At 45.0% G+C, this 21,784-nt stretch overlaps 1 protein-coding gene and 1 long non-coding RNA gene across 30 annotated transcripts in view; one reads left to right on the top strand and one right to left on the bottom strand.

Moving 5' to 3' along the window:
- Positions 1 to 21,784, top strand: part of CAGE1 (cancer antigen 1) — a 58,548-nt gene that overhangs the window by 30,806 nt on the left and 5,958 nt on the right. For 9 of the 29 annotated variants that reach the window (XM_084967342.1, XM_084967339.1, XM_084967338.1 and 6 more), the window contains 5 exons: positions 1,577 to 1,657; positions 1,983 to 2,090; positions 10,205 to 10,309; positions 11,598 to 11,683; positions 16,994 to 17,062. In XM_084967342.1, coding sequence (XP_084823468.1) covers positions 1,577 to 1,657; positions 1,983 to 2,090; positions 10,205 to 10,309; positions 11,598 to 11,683; positions 16,994 to 17,062 — 449 coding nt within the window. Of the gene's footprint in view, positions 1 to 1,576; positions 1,658 to 1,982; positions 2,091 to 3,589; positions 5,367 to 10,204; positions 10,310 to 11,597; positions 11,684 to 12,158; positions 12,365 to 16,993; positions 17,952 to 19,005; positions 19,597 to 21,784 lie in introns of those variants that run through there. The other 20 variants (XM_084967340.1, XM_084967328.1, XM_084967324.1 and 17 more) reach the window with 9 other exon arrangements.
- On the bottom strand, positions 1,480 to 16,561 carry LOC146401161 (uncharacterized). Its single transcript, XR_014809556.1, has 2 exons — positions 16,069 to 16,561; positions 1,480 to 5,901 (listed from the first exon to the last, which is right to left on the bottom strand). It is a non-coding gene; the product is annotated as an uncharacterized LOC146401161 (long non-coding RNA).

Raw genomic sequence — 21,784 nt, 5'->3', positions numbered from 1 at the left:
ACATGACATGGCCGTGGCTGTGGTGTAGACCACCAGCTACAGCTCTGATTCGACCTAGCCCAGGAACCTCCATTTGCCTCAGGGGTAGCCCTAAAAAGAAAAAAGAAAAACCAGGCTTCAAAAATAAGCCTGTTTGTTGAGTGCCTATTAGGGGCTTACCCTGGACTGGGTGGAAGATATCGGACATCAAGTCTCAGATCTTGAGGCCTTAAGAGAGGGTTTGAGCAAGATGTTACAGAAACACAATTTCAGATATTTATGTTCTCTTGGTAAATTTCTGCGTAATTACTGAAATATTAGCAGGGGAAATTATATGATGTCTAGGATTTGAGTCCATGAAGGGAGTCGCGGGGAGGAAGAAGTGGTTGGGGACTTAATGATATGAGATTGATCATTAACTGTTAATAGTTGAAGCTGGGTAATAGTTACATTGGGATTCATTAGCATTTTTGCTTTCTTTTTGGAAACTGTTCACAGTAAAATCATATTCTGTGCAGCATGCTTTACCTCACTGATATTTGGAGAAGTTGGAATATTGAATATTAAGACTTACTGTTACTATATGTAAGAAACAAACCAATAAGAAATGACAGAGTTCCCCTCGTGGCTCAGTGGCTAATGAATCCGACTAGGAACCATGAGGTTGTGGGTTCGATCCCTGGCCTTGCTCAGTGGGTTAAGGATCCAGCATTGCAGCTTGGATCTGGTGTTGCTGTGGCTGTGGCGTAGGCCAGTGGCTACAGCTCCGATTAGACCCCTAGCCTGGGAACCTCCATATGCCGAGGAAGCGGCCCTAGAAAACGCAAAAAGACAAAAAAAAAAAAAAAAAAAAAAAAAAAAAAAAGAAAAAGATACGACTATAAATTGAATCTAGAAAAAGTTGGCTAGTTTTTTTTTCTTTAAAGAATTTTAACAGCCTGGCTTTGAAAACAGTTGACTGTTAGGCTGAGCTCTGTATCCTAAGCCCACCCTCAGGTGCAGTGATGGACTCACAGCCATCCTCACACCTGTGCTGTGTTACTACACACAGCAGAAAGGGGGTGCGGAGCAAGGTCAGCCAGGGGAAAAGGCGACCGGGGCCAAGTCCAGAGGAGCCTAGATCCGGGCGCCTGGCGAGTCGCAGCAGGTGCCCTTCACTCCCCTGCAGTGAGCTGTGCCCCGCGTGTCTTGTCCCCGGGGAAGCTGTCCAGGGCTGGCGTTGGAGGCTGGTCATGTAGGCACCCTCTGCCTGCTACGCACCCAAATTCCAAACCCTCCAGAAGGAGAGGCGTTCAGCCTAAACCACATTCTCTGTAGGTTAGACGGGGTGAGCCTTCACACCAGGACATGATGGACACCCTCCTCCATCCAGTTTCCTAGATGCCAACCAGGGGCAGCCTGGCCAGCAGGCCTTTCTGAGGACAGCGGTCTCAGGCCTGCTGTGTGACCCTTCTTCTACAGAGGAGCTTTACAAATAATACGCCTTTTGAAGACCAGGGATTGAACGGTGCATGCTTTGGTGATTTTATTATAATTGTGTTGGAATGTAGTTTTATTTCCTCTTCTTCTCTGACCTAGAAAATGCTTTTTTCCTTAGCTACTGAAACACAAAGAGAGAATCACAACTTTCAGAGAGTTAATTGCTAATGAAAAATCATTTCAAGATCAGGTTACTGAGGTGAGTTTAACAATCATTATGTATTCAGTGGGTTAAAGATCTGGCATTGTCACTGCCGCAGCTCGGGCTGCTGCTGAGGCATGGTTTCACTCCCTGGCCTGGGAACTTCCACATGCCAGAAACAAAAACATTGAGTATGTACTGTCTTTCGTATAGAAAAATACAATTTTCAGTACGTATGTTCTCTTGGTAAATTTGTTGAAATCATTCTTGCTCTGAGTTCCACAGTCTGTTATTGGAGCCGCTGAAAATATTAGTATTCATTGTCAGATGTGCCAAGACATGTGAATCTGTGGGAAGTGAGTACAAGTGTGTTTCATTTCAGGTTACAGACGTTGATTCAAGTGAAGCCAAGGATGTCGGAGATGTGCCTGTCTCACTGGGAGCCAAACTGGATCAGTACCACAGTCTGAACAAAGAGCTCGACTTCTTGGTAAGAAACACCTTTTGTGGCTTTGCTGTCATTTTTATATGCAATCTCATTTTATTCATAAGTTTAGGAAATTATCAGTTTTCAAAAGCTTTGCTCATTGGACTGGTCATACACTGGCATAGAGGCAGTATTATTCACCCACAAAAACATACAATTGACATTTGCATTTTCAAGTTTGGAAATTTTAAATATTGTCCCATCTGATTTGTTTGATCAGATATCTTTCTTTCAGAATGCAGAAATTTAAAAATATGTGTAATTTTTTTGCCACGCGTACAGCAGTAGGTGTTTACAACAGTCGTGATTAAGGGGTGCTTTGGGAAACGTCACCCGTACTTTAGGTGGCACCACAAAGAAAATGGTAATTACATGCTGGGTGGGTTAGTGGCGATTGTTGTGTAGTGTGTCTGTGTATCACATCAACACGTTGTTTAAACTTACACAAGGTTATGTCAGTTAAATCTCAGTAAAGCTGGAGAAAAGATAAAGGCAGATGAAAGAAGAAAATATGTTAGAAGAAAATAAAAATATCTCAGCATCTAGAAAGTTACAATCCATTTGGACCGCACTCTAATGAAAACGAGGTTAATTTACTATTAGTAGTTAGAGAAATCTATCATCCTTTTTCTAAATTTCTAAAAGTTGGCATTTTGGGAGTTCCTGCCATGGCACAGCCAAAACAAATCTGACTAGGATCCATGAGGATGCTAAGTGGGTTAAAGATCCGGCGTTGCCATGAGCTATGGTGTAGGTCGCAGATGCGGCTTGAATGTGGTGCTGCTGTGGCTCTGGCATAGGCTGGTGGCTACAGCTCTGATTGGACCCCTGGCCTGGGAACCTTCATATGCTGTGGGTGTGGCCCTAAAAAGCAAAAAAAAAAAAGGCATTTTGTACTAAATTCATTTACATATTCATTCATCTTGAAGAGAAAAAAAAAATTCCCATGTTAGGAGGACTTAAAGGGTTCATCTTTTCTGATTCACTAATTTTTTCCCATTAAATAAGTAATGATGACTTTCCATGAAAGGTTAAGCAAGACTACACACTATGGAGATAGAAAGCTAAATCAAACATAAGCCCTGCTTCTAAGGAATCTAGAAAAGAAGATGTGGTGCATAGATATCTATTGATAAGGCGCGAGGGGAAAGTTTTTAAAAACGAGATAAACAGTGACAAGCATCTGACAGAGGGGATGGTCGTGGAATGACTGGAGCTCAGAGGCGAAACGGACAATGTCCAGGTGGGAGAAGCTGGGGCACTGAACGGGCTGGCAGTGGGCCTTGGGCACTAGTCACCTATGGACGTGGGGGCCGAGAGGAGAGCACTCAGGGATCTCTGCCTCCATCAGCAGCTTCTGTGCCTCGGGCATGAGAGATGTCGAGAGTGGGCCTTGATCTCCCGGCTGGAAGCTGGAATGAGAAAACAAATCCAGGCGTCCCAGGCACACTGTGTCACTTTTAACAAGTGCTGCAGTCTTTCTTGTACAAACTGTATTTCAGAGAAACCAAATAATCCATGAGGGAGAGTTCTTCACCGAAGAATTTAAGCTGTTAAAAGCCAAAGAAAAGATACCTGTAGAAAATTGCATTTTGCATCCATGAATAAAATAGGGAATATAGACAGCTTATAGTTGGCTACTAAAACTTCTATGTTCGAGACTCATGGGAAGAGTTCCTGCTGTGACGCAGCGGGATTGGCGGCCTCGTGGGAGTGCAGGGATGCAGGTTCGATCCCTGGCCTGGCACAGTGGGTTAGAGATCCAGCGTTGCCACAGCTGTGACTCAGATCTGGTCCCTGCCCCGGGAACTCCATATGCTGGGAGGCGGCCAAAGAAAAAGGAAAAGAAGACTCACAGGAAACAGAGGAGCCCTCTCATCAACTTCAGCCCCACTGACGGTGAGAGGGTCCCTCAGCAGGCTGTGAACCACCCAGTCTGAAAGCAGTCGTCTAGACCACACCACCAGCTGACAGGATAAAGAACATTTTAAGTTGAACGTGAAAAAAATCCAGAACCTGAAAAGTTCTCATCCATAAACAATTGACACAGAAAGGGAGACAAGGGAGGTTCTAGACTCAGAGGGATTGGAGCCTTGAGACGAATCAAGCGGATGCACTGTGTGTGGAGCCCGGTTTGAACACACCCACTGTACAGACAGATTCCTGAGGTGACCGCCTGGGGCTGGACAGTATCGAGAGTTTACTGTTGATTTTAGCAGACGTGATCCTGTCATCACTGTGGTTTTAAAGCCGTTTTCTGTCAGTGATGCATATGGAGAAGCATATCTATGAGTGAATTAACACCATGGCTAATTCAATTTTAAATCCCCAATTTGGGAAGGTGGCAGAGTGAGAGCAAGGTTGGGAGCTTGGTGACAGATGAGCAAATGCTGGGAAGCGTTGGTAGTTGCTGGAGTGAAGTGGTACCTGGAGATTGCTCATAGTCCTCTCGTCTGCTTCGGGGTGTGTTTGGAATCTTCCAGCATAAAGAGGGCTTTGGTTTTGAAATGCAGAAGTGTGCTCCAGAAGGCCCACTCCCAGTTCTCCAGGAAACGCCAGGCCAGAAGGTTTGGTGGCCAGAGGTAAATCTGGGGGCTCGCACCTCCTCCTCTGATGCTTCGTCACATGCTTCTCTTGCGGTCCTCCGACCGCTTGCCTCTGGTCCTTCTGCACAGTTCTTCTCGTCCTGTGGTCTGCTCTCTCCACCGCCTCACCTCCTCCATCCTCAGAAAGGCCCCCCGCTTTGCCTTCCAGCTGGCTTCCAAAAGAAAACACAAAAAAAAGGGTTCCACAAGAAAATAACCACAGCCATGTCTCCAGGGTGTGCGGTGGGACAGTTGGCCATCCCAAGATGCCCCGCCCTAGTCCTGGAACATGCAAAAGGGACTTTGTGTCCCTTAATAAAACAGGGAAGCTAGCACTTAGGACACAAGGGACATTGCAGTGTGGTTAAATCAGGACTTTTAGGTGTGGAGATAGAGGGTCCTGGATTATCAGGCTGGGCCCCATCTAATCCCAGCTGTGCTTGACGGTGGAGATGTTTCCCCTCAAGGGCAGGAGACATGTAACTACTGACGGCTGTCACGGACCAGCATTGCTGGCTTGAAGATGCGGCGGGGACCCAGCCAGAGAATGTGGGTGGCCTTTGGAAGCAGGGAAGGTCTCCCCTAAAGCCTCGGAAAGGAACTAGCCCTGCTGGCACTTTGCCTTTTGTCAAGTGGAGCCCTGTCAGACCCCTACACTGCAAAAATGTAAGATAATAAATGTGTGTTGCTTTAAGCCACAGAGTTTGTGCTACTTTGTTACAGCAGCAATGGAAAACTAACACAGGATGTGTTGACCTCATTTTCTTTAGTGACTTGGATTTCAGTGCCTCATAACATACTGGGCAAGTTAATATACTATTAACTTGGAAGTATGTCCACAAATCTAGAATACAGGGGCCCAACCCCAGAAGTCTTCCTCTGCAGGACTTCATGTCTGAGCATCCCACCTGGACGGACAGGGCCCCATCCCGCACCAGCAGCCAGCCCTCCCCTGCCTCTGCCTGTCCTCACAACCGGGCCGCAGCTTTCGGAGAGGACTTCCTCTTCTACTGCAGTCGAATGTATGCTGCTGTGGACAGGGCCAGACATGGTGCTGCTCCCACGGAACTCAGCCCTGCCCTTGGAGTCCGCTTCTTCAAGATGATTGGCAAGGCCCGTGGGTCTGCATTTACACCACCTGCCCCAGCACAGCGGGCAGGCCGCACTGGAACCTCGAGCTGGGGAGATGGGAGAGCCTCCTGCCTCGCCTGCCGGCAGCCCTCAGGCACCTGGGTGGAGAGATCTGGTTAGGTCTATTTTATTAAAAGGTACCTTTTGATATCCTTTCATAAAAATGTTTTAGACTTTTTCAGTGTTTTGATTTTAACAAACCATGTCTTCTAAAACTTTTCCATTTTGAAAAATTTTTTCTTGGTCTTTTGTCTTTTTAGGGCTACCACCTATGGCACATGGGGGTTCTCAAGCTAGGGGTCTAATTGGAGCTGTAGCTGCCAGCCTCCACCACAGCCACAGCAACTCCAGATCCTAGCTCCCATCTGTGACCTATACCACAGCTCACGGCAACGCTGGATCCTTAATCCACTGAGTGAGGCCAGGGATCAAACCTACGTCCTCATGGATACTAGTCAGATTTATTTCCACTGAGCCACGACAGGAACTCCCTGAAATATTTTTTAAAACTTTAAAATAAATATATTGAACTCTTAATGAAAAGATAAGTCACAAAGTGGGAGAAAATATTTGCAAATCACAGATTTGATAAAGGACTTGTATCTGGAATATATAAAGGATCCTCAAAAATAACCAACTTTTTTAAGTGGGCCAAAAAGGTTTTAATAGACACTTCACTAAGAAGGGTGGCAAATAAGCACCTGAAAAGAGACTCAGCATCATTAAGAGGCAAGTTAAAGCCACACTGAATATACCACCACACACCTATTTGAATGTCTGTTAAAATGACTGACCTTACCAAGGATGGGTGAGGATGTGGAACATCTGAAGCTCTCACGCACCACTGGGGGGAACGTTAAAAGTACGGTCACTTTGGAAGACGTGGTGGTTCCATAAAAAGTTAAACACATACCTACTGTCATTCCACTCCTAGGTATTTTTTTTTTAACCCAAGATAATTGAAAGCATATGTTCATATGGAAACTTGTATGGGAAGGTTCCTAGCTGCTTTATTTGTAATAGCCAAAAACTGAAAGCAGCTCAAGTGTCTGTAACAGGTAAATGGATAAACAGATGTGGTATATCCATACAATGGAATACTAGTCAGTAATGAAAAAGGGTTGCGTTACTGATACACATGCAACCTAGATGCGTCTCAGAATAATTATGCTGAGTGAAAAGAGCCAGAAAGGAGTAAATACTGCTTGGTTCTATTGCATAAAACTCTAGAAAAGACAAACTAATCAATAGTGACAGGAAGCAGGTGGGTGTTCGCCTGGGCTGTCATAGAGTATAAGCGTCAGGGAAGGACAGACAAGCAGGAGGCAGGGGTGATCAAGAGGCAAGAGGGAACTTTGGTGGGAGGAGAATGGCTATGTCCATTACCTTGACTGTGGTGATGGTTTCATAGTTGTATTCATATATAAAAACTTATCAACCTGAATGCTTTATAAATACATGCACTTTATTGTATGACAGTTGTGCCCTTAAAGTGGTTAAACTTTACACTCTTTAGCAGAAACTTAAGATTTTGGGTTACTTTTCACTGTAATCACCAAAACTGGCTTTTATACAGCTATTTCTTTATCTATAAAATAAATATTCTTTAAGAACTCCTTTGCTCTTCTTTCTTTAAACTGAAGTTAGCAAATTTTAAACAATCTGAGGACTTAAAAGGGTTATTGCTTTGGGAGTTCTCACTGTGGTGCAGTGGGTTAAAGGATCCAAGGGAGCAGATTAAATCCCTGGCCCAGGAACTTTCATATGCCTCAGGTACAGCCATTAAAAAAAAAAAAAAAGTTAAAACTTTGATCCTAAAAGCAATTAAATTCAAAATGTGCCGTTAGGAGTTCTTGTTGTGGCTTGGTGGTAACAAACCCAACTAGTATCCATGAGGATGTAGGTTTGATCCCTGGCCTCGTTCCGTGAGTTAAGGATCCAGCGTTGCCATGAGCTGTGGTGTAGGTCACAGATGCGGCTTGGATCTGGCGTTGCTGTGGCTGTGGTGTAGGCCGGCAGCTGTAGCTCCGATTCGACCCCTGATCTGGGAACCGCCATATGCTGCAGATGCAGCCCTAAGAGGCAAAAAAAAAAAAAAAAAAAAAAAAAAGTGCCATTAAGTGTGTTATTAAAAAAAAAAAAAAAATAGAAGTGAGAAGGAATTCCCGGTTGCTTCAGTAAAATGTTATAAGGTATGTGAAGCTTAGGATTCTTCCCTCCAGGATGCAGTGAGGGGATGCAAAGGAGAGCTTTTAGCCTTTCCTACTTCTACACATGTCCTTTAAAGCATCCTTTAGGAGTTCCCTGGTGGCTCAGTGGGTTAAGAATCTGGTGTTACTGCTGTGGTGCGGGTTGATCCCTGGCCGGGAATTTCCACATGCTGCAGGTGTGGCCAAAAAAGAAAAAAAAAAAATCTTTAAATTCTGCTCACCTTGGGTCATCTGTTGAGGTGTATCCATCCTCCCTACTTAAATATATATGTAGCCAGAAGAATAGGACCCCGAGTTTGATATTATCCCCAGTAACATATCAAGAGAAAGAACAAAAAAAGCTGCTGTTTCTCCAGCAGATTTTTTTAAAATTCTGTTTGATTTATTTATTTATTTATTTTTAGGGCTATACCTGTGGCATATGGAAATTCCCTGGCTAGCAGTCAAATCGGAGCTACAGCTGCCGGCGTACACCACAGCCACAGGCCACTCCAGATCTGATCCTTGTCTGAGACCTACACCTCAACTCACAGCAACGCCAGATCCTTAACCCACAGGGCAAGACCAGGGATCGAACCCACATCCTCATGGATACTAGATGGGTTCATAACCCACTGAGCCACACCAGGAACTCCTGAAGCAAATTCATTTTGCCATGGCTCTCTAGGGGATTTCACTACAGACATGTAAGCACATATAAATAAGTATATTTAAATAAATGCTGGAAGTTTGATGGCCATTCTGATTTCTTTGTTTGTTTTTGGTCTTTTTAGGGCTGCACCAGTGGTGTATGCAAGTTCCCAGGCTAGAGATCAAATCAGAGCTGCTGGCCTGCACCACAGACACAGCAACACCAGATCCAAGCCCCATCTCTGAGCTTCACTGCAGCTTGCAGCAATGCTGGATCCTTAATCCACTGAGTGAGGCAAGGGATCCAACCCGCATCCTCACGGATGTTAGTTGGTTTCTTAACCTGGAACTCCTTGATGGCCCTTCTTGACATTGTTATTTAATGGGAACATTTCTGTCGTTTTTCTGTCTATAATTTCTTTGAAAATTAAGGCAACTGCTCAGGGAACTTGTGAATACTCTTTCCTAATAATTAATCCTAGATATCACTTTTAGAAATACAATTTTAAAATTTTGACCTTTTTCTTTTGCAAATAAAAATTGGACTGCAAGTCAGAATGTGACATACGTTGAGCTGAACCTTTTAAAACATTCATGTATGCACATGAGAATATTTATCAAACCTGGAAATGCATCATCAGGCACATCTGTGCTTTGCTTCAGCAAGAATCAAATATGTCTACCCTTTGGTTGCATATGGCAAGAAGGCAGTGAAGACTTGGGGCTCACAAATACTTGTTTTCACAGACAGGTGTTTATTTGCAGAGCTGGTCATAGTGTTAAATTGGAGAATAGCCAAAACGTCATTTTAATTTCTGCTAACCTGCTCTGAGTGCAGTCTAACTGAAACCTGGCTCATAGCATCTCTCGACTCACCTTTGGTACGAATAAGTTTAAGTGAACATTGGAATAAAGTATAGCTTACAGTTCTCATTTGTTCTTAGCATCCATATGTTTTTGGGGATTTTTTTTTTTTTTTGGTCCTTTTGCCTTTTCTAGGGCCGCTCCCACGGCACATGGCGGTTCCCAGACTAGGGGTCTAATCAGAGCTGTAGCTGCCAGCCTACACCACAGCCACAGCAACCTGGGATCCAAGCCGCATCTGCGACCTACACCCCAGCTCACGGCAATGCAGGATCCTTAACTCACTGAGCAAGGCCAGGGATAGAACCCACAACCTCATGGTTCCTAGTCGGATTCATTAACCACTGAGCCACGACGGGAACTCCAGATTTTTGTTTGTTTGTTTGCTTGCTTTTTTAGGACTGCACCCAAGGCATATAGAAGTTCCCAGGCTAGGGGTTGACTGAATTGGAGCTGCAGCTGTCGGCTTATACCACAGCCACAGCCACAGCAATGTGGGATCCAAACCTTATCTGTGACCTACACCACAGCCCACAGCAACACCGGATCCTTAACCCACTAAGCAAGACCAGGGATCGAACCTGTGTCTTCATGGATCCTAGTCAGATTCGTTTCTGCTGTGCCACAATGGGAACTCCCCATATGTGGTTTTCATGGCAGTTTCCAAGTTAGTGTCTTTACCTATGTTTCTCCATAGATCGAAAAACTGGGAAATCTCCTTGAGTCCAAAGAAGACTACTGCAACAGACTCACTGAGGAAAATGACAAGTATCAAAGACATTTAGGCAACTTAATAAATAAGGTACAGATTTTCTTACAGAAGTATTTGTCTTTTAAAACTATGTCAGAGTTCCCTGGTGGCTCAGTAGGTTAAGGATCTGCTGCTGTCACTGCTGTGGCTCGGGTCATTGCTGTGGTGCGGGTTCATTCCCTGGCCCGGGAACTTCTGCATGCTGTGGGCATGGCCAAAACACCTCCCAACTATGTCAGATATTAACACAATAGAATTGCGGAGCTAAAAAGGATCTGAGGGAAGACGTGACGCGGTCTCATCCATTCCCTTCACCTCGTAATGACTTTGCCCAGAGCCTTTTAGCAAAAAGCAGGCGAAAAATGCTGTGTTTCTAGCCTTCTGTGTCAGCAGTTTCAGGTCTTAGTACTACTGCTACTTCATTTTCAGAGTCATTCCAAATCTTGCCAACATAGCCTTCTAGTTTCCGGTGTAAAAACTTCTATCTTTAGGAATTCCTCTTGTGGCTCAGCAGTAACGAATCTGACTAGCATCCATGAGGCCTCGTTCAGTGAGTTAAGCATCCAGCGTTGCCATGAGCTGTGGTGTAGGTTGCAGATATGGCTCGGATCTGGCATTGTTGTGGCTGTGGTGTAGGCCAGCAGCTATAGTTCTGTTTTGACCCCTAGCCTGGAAACTTCCATGTGTCGCAAGTGCTGCCCTAAAAAAAATAGACCAAAAAAACCAAACTGTTTTATCTTTAACAGAGTAAACTGTGCCCCTGAGTTGATACACACACTGCTTGTGTGGATCATTGTTGACTGGCTACAGTTGTCCATTTTTTGATACTTTTTCTGCATGATGCACAAACACATTACAATTCTATTTGTATTCGTAGTCCTGATGTCAAAGTATAAGAAAGTTGTTCGGCCTGTTGGAAAAACTTTCATTCACCAGAGTTGTATAATTGAATTTCAACTTATACAGAGTCGTGTGTGTGTGTGTGTGTGTGTGTGTGTGTGTGTGTGCGCGTGCGTGTGCACGTGCGCTTTTTAGGGCTGCGGCTAAGGCACATGGAAGTTCCCAGGCTAGGGGTCCAATCAGAACTACAGCTGCTGGCCTACACCACAGCCACAGCAACTAAGGATTGGAGCCACATCTGTGACCTACACAACAGCTCATGGCAACACCGGGTCCTTAATCCACTGAGTGGGGCCAGGGATCAAACCCGCATCCCCATGAATACTAGTCAGGCTTGGTTACCCCTAAGCCACAACGGGAACTCCTTATACAGAGTCTTAAAGCGTAAAAAATAAACTAAATACATGTTCTAGAATTTATCACAGAATAATTGTTTCAGCTAATTTTCTTCAAGGTTACATCATATGAAGAAATTATCAAATGTGCTGACCAAAGGCTTGTGATATTCCATTCCCAGATTGCACAGTAAGTTGAAAAAACTTAAGTTTTAATTTTTTTTGGAAACTTTTGCTGATATCTCACTCACTGGCTTTTTGCTAAGTTCATTCTTTAGACTCCTGGAAAGAGGGAAATGGGAGGTTTTGTAAATCAAACCCATTCTTTCTTTTTTTTTTTTTTTTTCCTTTTCGGGCCTCACCCTCGCCATCTGGAGTTTCCCTGACTAGGCGTTGAATTGCAGCAGTAGCTGCTGGCCTACGCCACAGCCACAGCAATGCCAGATCCGAGCCACATCTGTGACCTACACCACAGCTCACAGCTACGCCAGGTCCTTAACCCACTGAGCAAAGCCGGGGATCGAACCTGTGTCCTCATGGATGCTAGTCAGATTCGTTTCCGCTGAGCCATGAGAGGAACTCCATCAAGCCTATTCTTCAAAATGCATTTAGTTGGGTACTGTCTGGACTGCTCGAACAACGGGAGTTTCATCTTCTGTTCTCAGAACTCATTTCACTTCGAGGAGTGGAGTAAGGAAGTCGTGAGAAACGTCTGAATATCTGGGAGACATTACCATGGCATTCAAGTGTAGTGACTTTGCAGGGCTTGAAGTTGATCCAGAAGTTTTTGAATGCACCCCAAATGAATCATATACATACACCTATCAAGGATCAAATAAACTTTCTCATTAGAATGAGATTGAGCTTGAAACATTCCAAACTGAGCGTTTTTAAATTCTGCAAAGTTTTTCCACATATTTATTATCTTCATTTCTTTTATGCTTCTTCCTCCGTCCTTCTTCCAGTTTCATTTGTGCTGTGCTGGCTTTCAGCGAAGCTCAAGCCAAAGGTCTCATCTTACACAGAAAGCATCCCCCAAAGCACAAACTTGGTATAGCGCTAACTCACCCCATGAAAACTGAAAGATAGTGTGAATAAAACAAAACAAACCAGACCAAACAGACATAGAGGACAGAGTGGTGGTTACCGAAGGGGAAGGGAGTGGGGAGGGCAGGGTGGGTGGAAGGGATCCATTGGTGCTGGATGGTAACCAGACTCAGTGGGATCACTAGGTAGTGTGTGCAGGCGTCACATTACCATTTTATGTAGTGGTTATACACCAGTTTTACCTCAATTAAAAAATAAAGGCTGGGAGTTCCCGTTGCGGCTCAGAGGTAACCAACCCAACTCGTATCCAGGAGGATTTGGATTTGATCCCTGGCCTTGCTCACTGAGTTAAGGATCTGGCGTTGCTGTGAACTGTAGTTATAGGTCACTGACTCGGCTTGGATCCTGGGTTGCTGTGGCTGCGGTGTAGGCCAGCAGATACAGCTCTGATTTGACCCCTAGCCTGGGAATTCCATGTGCTGCACCCGCAACTGTGAAAAGCAAAAAAGCAAAAAAGAAAACAGCTAAATAAATAAAGACAGTATAAATATACTATACTATATATGATAATATGAAATATAAATATATAAGGAGGTACACCTTTTCCATGGCTCTTAAGACTCAATACTTATTTCTCCCCTAGCTGAACTATAGATTCAATGCAATTTCAGTCGAAACCTCAGTAGGGGTGTGTGTGTGTGTGTGTGTGTGTGTGTGTGTGTGTGTGTGTGTTTGGGGTTTTTTTGGCTGTGCCCGTGGTATATGGAAGTTCCTGGGCCAGTGATCAAATCCACACTGCAGTTGTGACCTGTGCCACAGGAACTTCCCCCAGCAGGTTTTAAAAATAGAAATTGGAGTTCCTGTCGTGGCGCAGTGGTTAACGAATCCGACTAGGAACCATGAGGTTGTGGGTTCGATCCCTGGCCTTGCTGAGTGGGTCACGGATCTGGCGTTGCCGTGAGCTGTGGTGCAGGTTGCAGATGCGGCTGGGATCCCGTGTTGCTGTGGCTCTAGTGTAGGCCGGTGGCTACGGCTCCGACTGGACCCCTAGCTTGGGAATCTCCATATGCCGCAAGAGCGGCCCTAGAAAACGCAAAAAGACCCAAAAATAAATAAATAAATAAATAAAAATAGAAATTGCCACACTGATTCTAAAAGTCATGTGGAAATTCAGAGGGCTTAGAAGAGTCAAAAGAACTCTGAAAAAGGCAAAATTGGAAGCAAACCTGATTTTAAGCCTTAAAGCTACAATAAACAGAGTATGGCATTGGCATAAAAATAGAAAGATCAATGGAACAGATCCACACAATTATAGCGGACTGATTTTTTGACAAGTGCACCAAGTCAACAAAGTGGGGAAAGGGTAGTCTTTTCAACAAATAGTCCTGAAATCATTGAACATCCATTTGCAGACAAGCAATCAAACAGAAAGACCAGAAATGCCTTTGGGGGGGGGGGTTTGTTTGGGGTCCTCTCCCCCTCCAGGTACCCTCGGCATGTGGAAGTTCCAGGGCCAGGGATCAAACTCACACCATAGCAGTGACCCAAGCCACTGCAGTGACAGCACTGGGTCCTTAATGAGCTGCACCACAGAGAACTCAAAACAAAAAAGAACACTTTGATTTATGCCTTGTACCACATACAAAATAACTCAAAATGGATAACAGGCCTAAATGTAAGAGCTAAAGTATAAAAATTCTAAAAGAAAATACAGGAAAAAGTTGTGTGACCTTGGGTTAGGCAGTGACTTAAATATGACACTAAAAGCATGATCCAGAAAAGAAAAATTGACAATTTGTACTTCATCAAAATTAAAAATCTTGAGTCTTCCATAGACACCATTAAGAGAATGAAAAGACTAGTCTGAAAGAATGTATTTATGAGTCACATATCTGATAATGAACTTTTATCCAGAGTATATATGACTCACAGAACTCAAAAACAAAGAGCAAAGATTTCACTAAAAAAAAAAAAAAAAAAAAAAAAGGGCAAAGATTTGGACACTTGACCAAAAAGACACATGGATGACACGTAAGCACAGGAAAACGTATTCAATATTGAGGCAAATGAAAACCCCAGTGAGTACCCCTGCAAACCTATTAGCATTAGCCTGGCCCTATCAAGTGTGGGGGAGGATGCAGAGCAGCTGAAACCCTCACACCCTCCTGGCGGGAATGAAAAATGGCACAATCACTTGACAAACAGTTTGGCGGCTTCTTTAAAAGTTAAATGTATGCAACGTGTAATTCAGCCAACCCACGCCTGTGTACTGATCCACGAGGAAAGAAAGCACGTGTTTATACAAAGTGGGTGTTCAGGCTGGCTTTATGTGTAATAGCTCCAAACTGGAAACAACTCCGCTGGTGAAGTGACGGACAGAAGATGGTATAGCCACATGGGGCAATACTGTACAGCAATAAAAATACTAGAATGGATAGGCAGCCAGGGCCTACTGTACAGCACAGGGCACCGTGTCCTATCTCTTGGGATAGAACATGACAGAGGATAATAGAAAAAATACATATGTATGACTGGGTCACTTTTCTGTACAGCAGAAATAGACACCGCATTGTAAATCAACTGTACTTTAAAAAAAAATTAAAATTTGAAGGCAAAAAACCCCACCAGACATATCCTAATAAGTGATCAGAACAAAAAAATAAATGAACTCTTGGTACGGACAACAGCATGGATGAATCTCAAAGTAATTAGGCTGATTGTAAGATTCCGTGACGCGCAATTCTGGGTACTGCCACCTGATCAACAGAGAAAGCACATGAGTGGTTGCTGGGGTCGTGGGCAAAGAGGGAAGGAGGGATGACCGAGGCCCGTGGGGAATATTCTAGGGTGCGGGTACGCTCGTTTCATTCATCGTGACAATGGCCGCCCTGGCATAACATGTGCCAGAGCGTCAAATTGTAGACTTTAAATATGTACAGTGTACTGTATATAAATTACACCTTAATAAAGATGTTTTTGTTTTGTTTTGTTTTTTGTTTTTGTCCTTTTGCCATTTCTTGGGCCGCTCCCGAGGCATGTGGAGGTTCCCAGGCTAGGGGTCGAATCGGAGCTGTAGCTGCCAGCCTACTCCAGAGCCACAGCAACGCAGGATCCGAGCCGCATCTGCGACCTACACCACAGCTCACGGCAACACCGGATCGTTAACCCACTGAGCAAGGCCAGGGATCGAACCTGCAACCTCATGGTTCCTAGTCGGATTCGTTAACCACTGCGCCACGACGGGAACTCCGCCTTAATAAAGATGTTTTAAAGGCGAAAATAAAACCGGAGTGCCCACACAGACTGCAGGTCTAAGTCCCATGTCCACTCCCCGGCCTGGAGCAGTGAGCACCTCCGCCCACGAGGGGGTGCTGCTCCGCTTGCCTGGCTCCCCGCCTGGGCTGTCGGGGTCTCCCAGGGAGGACACCACCTCCTCCGCAGTGAAGCTGGCCACCTCTCACCTAGGCTGAGGGTGGGTCGCGGTGCCCTCAGGCTGAGCCCAGGGATGAGGTGTGTAAGTGTACTCACCGGTGCTTTGTCGCGCACTTGCAGAAACTTGTCATTTTCTCTTCTTGGGTATCTTCATCCTCCAATATTTAGGCCTTCCTTCTCAACCTCAGGAATACAGAAGGTTGATTCCATGCCATTTCGCTGAGCATAAGACGTGATAGACTCAAAGGGCCCTAATTAAGCAGTTGTCGTCCAGGGTTGGACAACTTCTCTTTAACCTTTGAAAACAAAGGCTGATCATCTGATCATCTCTGGACAGTAAGGCAGAGCTGTCAAAAATGACAGCCTACGAGTCATACCTGAGGCAGATCGGCTTTGTTAGGTCCACAGGATGTTTAAAAGGTTTTTGAATTATTGCCAGAAATTTAAAGGAATGATTTTTCTGTGAGAATTGAGATTTCCGTCTCCTCTTTGAAAATAAGATCTGCCATTCTTGCCACGGCATTCCCACATGGCAAAGTCTGGCAGGAGCTGAAGAGCAACTCCTTCCTTTAGGCAGCAGATGCTCTCTGGTTTCCCCAGGTCCCCAGATACTGGCTCAGTCCTGTCACATGCTTGCCTGGCCCTCCCACAGACGTTTGAGGTTGTGACCCCTGCACTAGAATTTCCTATCCTCTGCGGTCCGTTTGCCTTCTATCGAAGGCCAAGTAACGGCCCCCAAAGATGTCCAAAGCCAGCACCTGTGAAAGTTTCCTTTACATGACAACGAGAGACTCTGCAGGTGTGATTAGAATGAGGGTCTTGAGACAGAGAAATTACCCTGAATTATTCCATGGGCCCCAAATGCTTCAGAATTCAGATTCCTGTGGAATGAGATGGGCAGATGATGTGCAGAAAGCTGGACCCCATCAGATTTATCTGCTCAGATCTTCCAAGAAGCTACCAAGATGTTCGTATAGAAAAGTCAATTTTAGCCACAAAATTCATTAGTTTCTTCTTTCAGTTTAGAAGAGAGAAATAAACATTTGGAAGATTTAATTAGAAGGCCCAGAGAGCGAGCCAGAAAACCAAGGTCAGTTCTTTCTTTTTCTAAAGAATAATGTCATTAACTTTAGAATATATGCATAATAATAAATGATACATTCTTTAAAGCTACTTTTTTTCTTATCTCAATTGTAAGATAAACCAGCTCAGTTATATGAAAGTGCCTGATATTTTGCCTGGTATAAAATAATTGCTTGATAAATGTTTTTGGTAGGACCTGAATTGCAAAGCCTGGTTCTCTGCCTTCATGGGACTTAGGATCATTTCTAAGAAAAATGCCATAAAGATTATGAGCTAAGATTTTTATCTACCATAAAACAGCTTGCCCTGCTGTAAATATATAGCAGACCAGATTTTATGACCAGATTTCCCTACACTAATGTTCAATCTTGTAATCTTTTGGTTTAGACTTTGGACTCTTGGTATTTGATGCTCTAAGGTTTATATGCACAGACCTTCTGGGGCTGATGAAGACCATAAGGGTGTTAATATGGGCCTCTTCCTGGCCCAGCTCCTAAGATGCTAATTAAACATTTACCAGTTCCCCAAACGAGGGTGAGTTTGCCTGATGTGCCGAAGTTCTGAGGGAAATTTCAAAGAACACGTTCCATGGCTCATAGCCCTTGACCCTTGACCACATCCAGTATATAAAATGTTTGGAGTGGGGGGAGATTGCAGAAGAGACTTCTTTGACCCTGTCATGTGGCGAGCTCCCATCACCTCCAAGTAATCCTACATCTTTGACCTAAAGCCTTAGGAGGGGGTCTGTGGGAGGTCAAGTAAAGAGTTTTAAAATGTGTTTCTTTTTTTTTCTTTCTTTCTTTCTTTTTTGCTTTTTTTAGGGCCATACCCTGTGGTATGTGGAGGTTCCCAGACTAGGGGTTGAATCGGAGCTATAGCTGCCAGCCTACACCACAGCCAAATCCAAGCTGTGTCTGCGACCTACACCACAGCACACGGCAATGTCAGATCCTTAACCCACTGAGCGAGGCCAGGGATCAAACCTGAAACCTTACGGTTCCTAGTTGGATTCGTTTCCACTGCGCCACAAAGGAAATTCCCTGTTTTCCAACTTTTAAGAAACACATTTTAGAAGTTCCCGCCGTGCCACATCGGAAGTGAATCCGACTAGGAACCATGAGGTTGCAGGTTCCATCCCTGGCCTCGCTCAGTGGGTTAAGGATCTGGCGTTGCCATGCGCTATGGTGTAGATCGCAGACGCGGCTCGGATCCCGTGTTGCTGTGGCTGTGGCTTAGGCCAGCGGCTACAGCTCTGATTAGACCCCTAGACTCAGAACCTCCATGTGCCTTGGGTGCAGCCCTAAAAAAAAAAAAAGAAAAGAAAAGAGAAGCAAAAAAAAGTTGGGAAACAGAAACGGTAACTGAGAAAACTAAAGCAAGCTGTGACAGAGGGCTGAGTTGGGGGTGGGGGAGGCAGCTGCTCTCCCTGAGCTTGTCATCCCGACAAAGAATGTATGTGACAGTTTCTTAAGAACCATGCAGGTGAGGTTTGAGTTATCTTGGACTCTGCTCAAGGCAGCCTGGAGGATGCCAGCAGCAAGAAGGGAACACCACATTCTTAGGGGCTGCTGAAGCAAACTCAAGTAATCACAGAAGAGGCACGCATCAGCCTGGGCCAGGGGAACAGAGGGCAGAGGTCCCTAGCGGTGGCAAGCTCCAGAAAGAAAGAATCAGCCACGCCCAGAGACTCTGGAGCCACCCAGCCAAGCAAAAATGTCTTAGCACCTTCTCCTTCCTCCTGCAAAGAGAAATTGACCTTCACCGGCAGGTGGTGTCCACCATCTGCAAACCTTAGCTCAGGGAGAGGAAGAAGTTCTACTCTTTATATTGTTTTATTTTATTTTATCTCATTTTCTTTTTGCTTTTTAGGCCCGTACCTGCAGCATATGGAGGTTCCCAAGCTAGCGGTCTAATCGGAGCTACAGCTGCCAGCCTACACCACAGCCACAGCCAACATGGGATCCGAGCCGGGTCTGCGACCTACACCGCAACTCACAGCAACGCTGGATCCTTAACCCACTGATCGAGGCCAGGGATCAAACCCGCAGCCTCATGGTTCCTAGTAGGATTCGTTTCCACTGTGCCACAACAGGAACTCCAGGAGGGGACTTTTGCCTCCGTCCGGGGAAGATGGTTTTAACCCTTGGCACTGTTGACAATGGAGGTGTCCTCGTTGCTGGGAGTACTGGGTCGGAACTAAACGCCGCTCTCCAGCGGGCAAGTGGAGGGACGTTATGTGCCCCATAACGTGGGAACTCCAAGTTCTACTCTTGAATGAAGGTCAAGGATCAGTTAATACTTAAGACTGGGGGGAGTTCCCATCTTGGCACAGAGGGAATGAATCTGACTAGGAACCATGAGATTGTAGGTTCGATCCCTGGCCTTGCTCAGTGAGTTAAGGATCCCAAGTTGCTATGAGCTGTGGTTTAAGCCTGCGGCTACAGCTCTGATTCGACCCCTAGCCTGGGAATCTCCACATGCTGCGGGAGTGGCCCCAGAAAAGGCAAAAAGACAAGGCAAAAAAAAAAAAAAAAAAAAAAGACTGGGCACTGTGCTTCTGAACTAACTTGTGCTTATGCTTCACAGCGAGGGCTGATTGTTACCTTAGAAAGAACAAAAAATTCACCTGGTCTGCTGCACATTCAGCCAAGGGCAAGGGGGTAAAGCGCCCCCGTGTCAAAAAAGCCTAGGGAGTTCCCATTGTGGCTCAGCAGCAAGGACCCAACTAGCATCCATGCGGTTGCAGGTTCAATCCGCAGCCTCGCTCAGTGGGTTAAGGATCCAGCATTGCCGCGACCTGTGGTGTAGGTCGCAGATGTGGCTCAAATCTGGCATTGCTGTGGCTGTGGTGTAGGCCGGCAGCTACAGCTCCGATTCAGCCTCTGGCCTGGGAACCTCCATATGCAGTGGGTGCGGCCCTAAAAAGATTAAGGAAAAACAAGTCTAAAGTAGAAATAGAAAGCAGACGTGAAAGTTGCGATTTGATTATGTCATGAGTCATGTTTGTTCCTCATATCATTTGCAAATACGACTGTGTTTTGAAAGTCAAAAGCCTTTAGCAGATTTAAACTATTATTTGCAAAGTGATAGCTTAACTCTGATTTTCTCCGTCATGCGAAAGAACTGGCCTGATGGCCTGGCATGTTGCAGATGCTCAGCAATTGCTAGTTTAAACTAAACTTGAATCTTCTCTGAGGCGCCCAAAGAAACTGCGGAGTATTTTTTCTAGCTTTTTTTTTTTTTTTTTTTTTTTTTTTTCTTTTTAGAGCCGCACCTGTGGCATATGGAGTTCCCAGGTTCCCAGGCTAGGGGGTCGATCGGAGCTGCAGCTGCCGGCCTACACCACGGCCACAGCAACGTCAGATTCGAGTCGTGTCTGCAACCTACACCATAGCTTAACGGCAACACCCAGTCCTTAGCCCGCTGAGCAAGGCCAGGGATCAAACCCACCATCTCATGGTTCCTAGTCGGATTCGTTTCTGCTGTGCCACAATGGGAACTCAGTCTAGCATTGTTTTAAAATGAGAGAAGTTACATATGATGAGCACATTTCACTAGTTCAGGCATTTGTTTATTCGGCTGAGCATCGCAGGGGCTTTCAGGCCCACTTGTATGATTTAGGCCTTGAAGCGGGGGCGTGAGGTGGTGCAGAAGAGCCTGCAGGCCCTTTCTCGCTGAGAAGGCCTTTCTTGGAAGACTTGAGACACACGTCCGCCCTCAGACCCTCATCCTTGGATGGACGGATTGATCTCAGGAAACACATGAACACACTTCAGACCGCCTCTGCACCGTCTCAGAATCACCCTACTCCTTTTGCCAGTTGTCTTCACCAGCAAGAATGGAAAATAGGGGAAAAAATTAACAGACACTAACCCAAGTGCTTTTCGAGTTCCCTTTATCTAGGATTAACCTTTGGTAAATAAAAGAAAAGCTAGTTTAAGGTTTTGAGTTTCATTTTAAAAATGGAGTTCCCATCATGGCTCAGCTGAAACGAGCCCGACTAGCATCCATGAGGATATGGGTTTGATCCCACCCCCTAGTGGGTTAAGGATCTGGCGTTGCTGTGGCTGGGGCCGGCAGCTGAGTTCCGATTTGACCTCTAGCCTGGGAACTTCCATATGCTGCAGGTAAGGCAAAAAAAAAAAAAAGGGAATAGGAAGATAAAAGTGAGCATTTTAATATTCTGATGTCTTATTTTTGCCTCTAGTTCATCAATTTCAAGGAAATTGTTTGGTTTTCAAGTCATAGCCAGAATCTCATCCCAAGTAAATCTATAAAAATGTTAAAATTTAACAGGACTATGGCTCATTTTAATTGCAGTTGAGAATGATCTCTATATTACATACTGAAAAGCTTTCTCTGAATTTTTAGGGTCTCATAATTCTATCCTCAATGACAGTTTCTCTTTGAAAAGTGAGGGAAAGAGCATGTTAAATGATAGCATCCTTGTTCACGGGGTTCCCTGTTTTGGTCTTCCTCACCCCTCTTTTTGGTTTTACATTATTCTCGCTCTCTTTTTCTTTCTTTTTCTTTTTTTTTTTTTTTTTTTTGTCTTTCTGTGTTTTCTAGGGCCACACCCAGGGCATGTGGCGGTTCCCAGGCTAGGGGATGAATTGGAGCTGTAGCTGCTGGTCTTCGCCACAACCACAGCAACGCCAGATCCGAGCCGCTTCTATGACCTACACCACAGCTCGTGGCAACGCCAGATCCTTAACCCACTGAGCGAGGC

Source organism: Sus scrofa, chromosome 7 (genome assembly GCF_054392235.1).
Source record: "Sus scrofa isolate SSC_HxYL_T2T_F1_AM1 chromosome 7, Sscrofa_HxYL_maternal_Yorkshire_Landrace_v2.0, whole genome shotgun sequence".
In the NCBI taxonomy this organism is placed as follows: domain Eukaryota; kingdom Metazoa; phylum Chordata; class Mammalia; order Artiodactyla; family Suidae; genus Sus; species Sus scrofa.
This window is presented reverse-complemented; position numbering and strand designations above follow the sequence as displayed.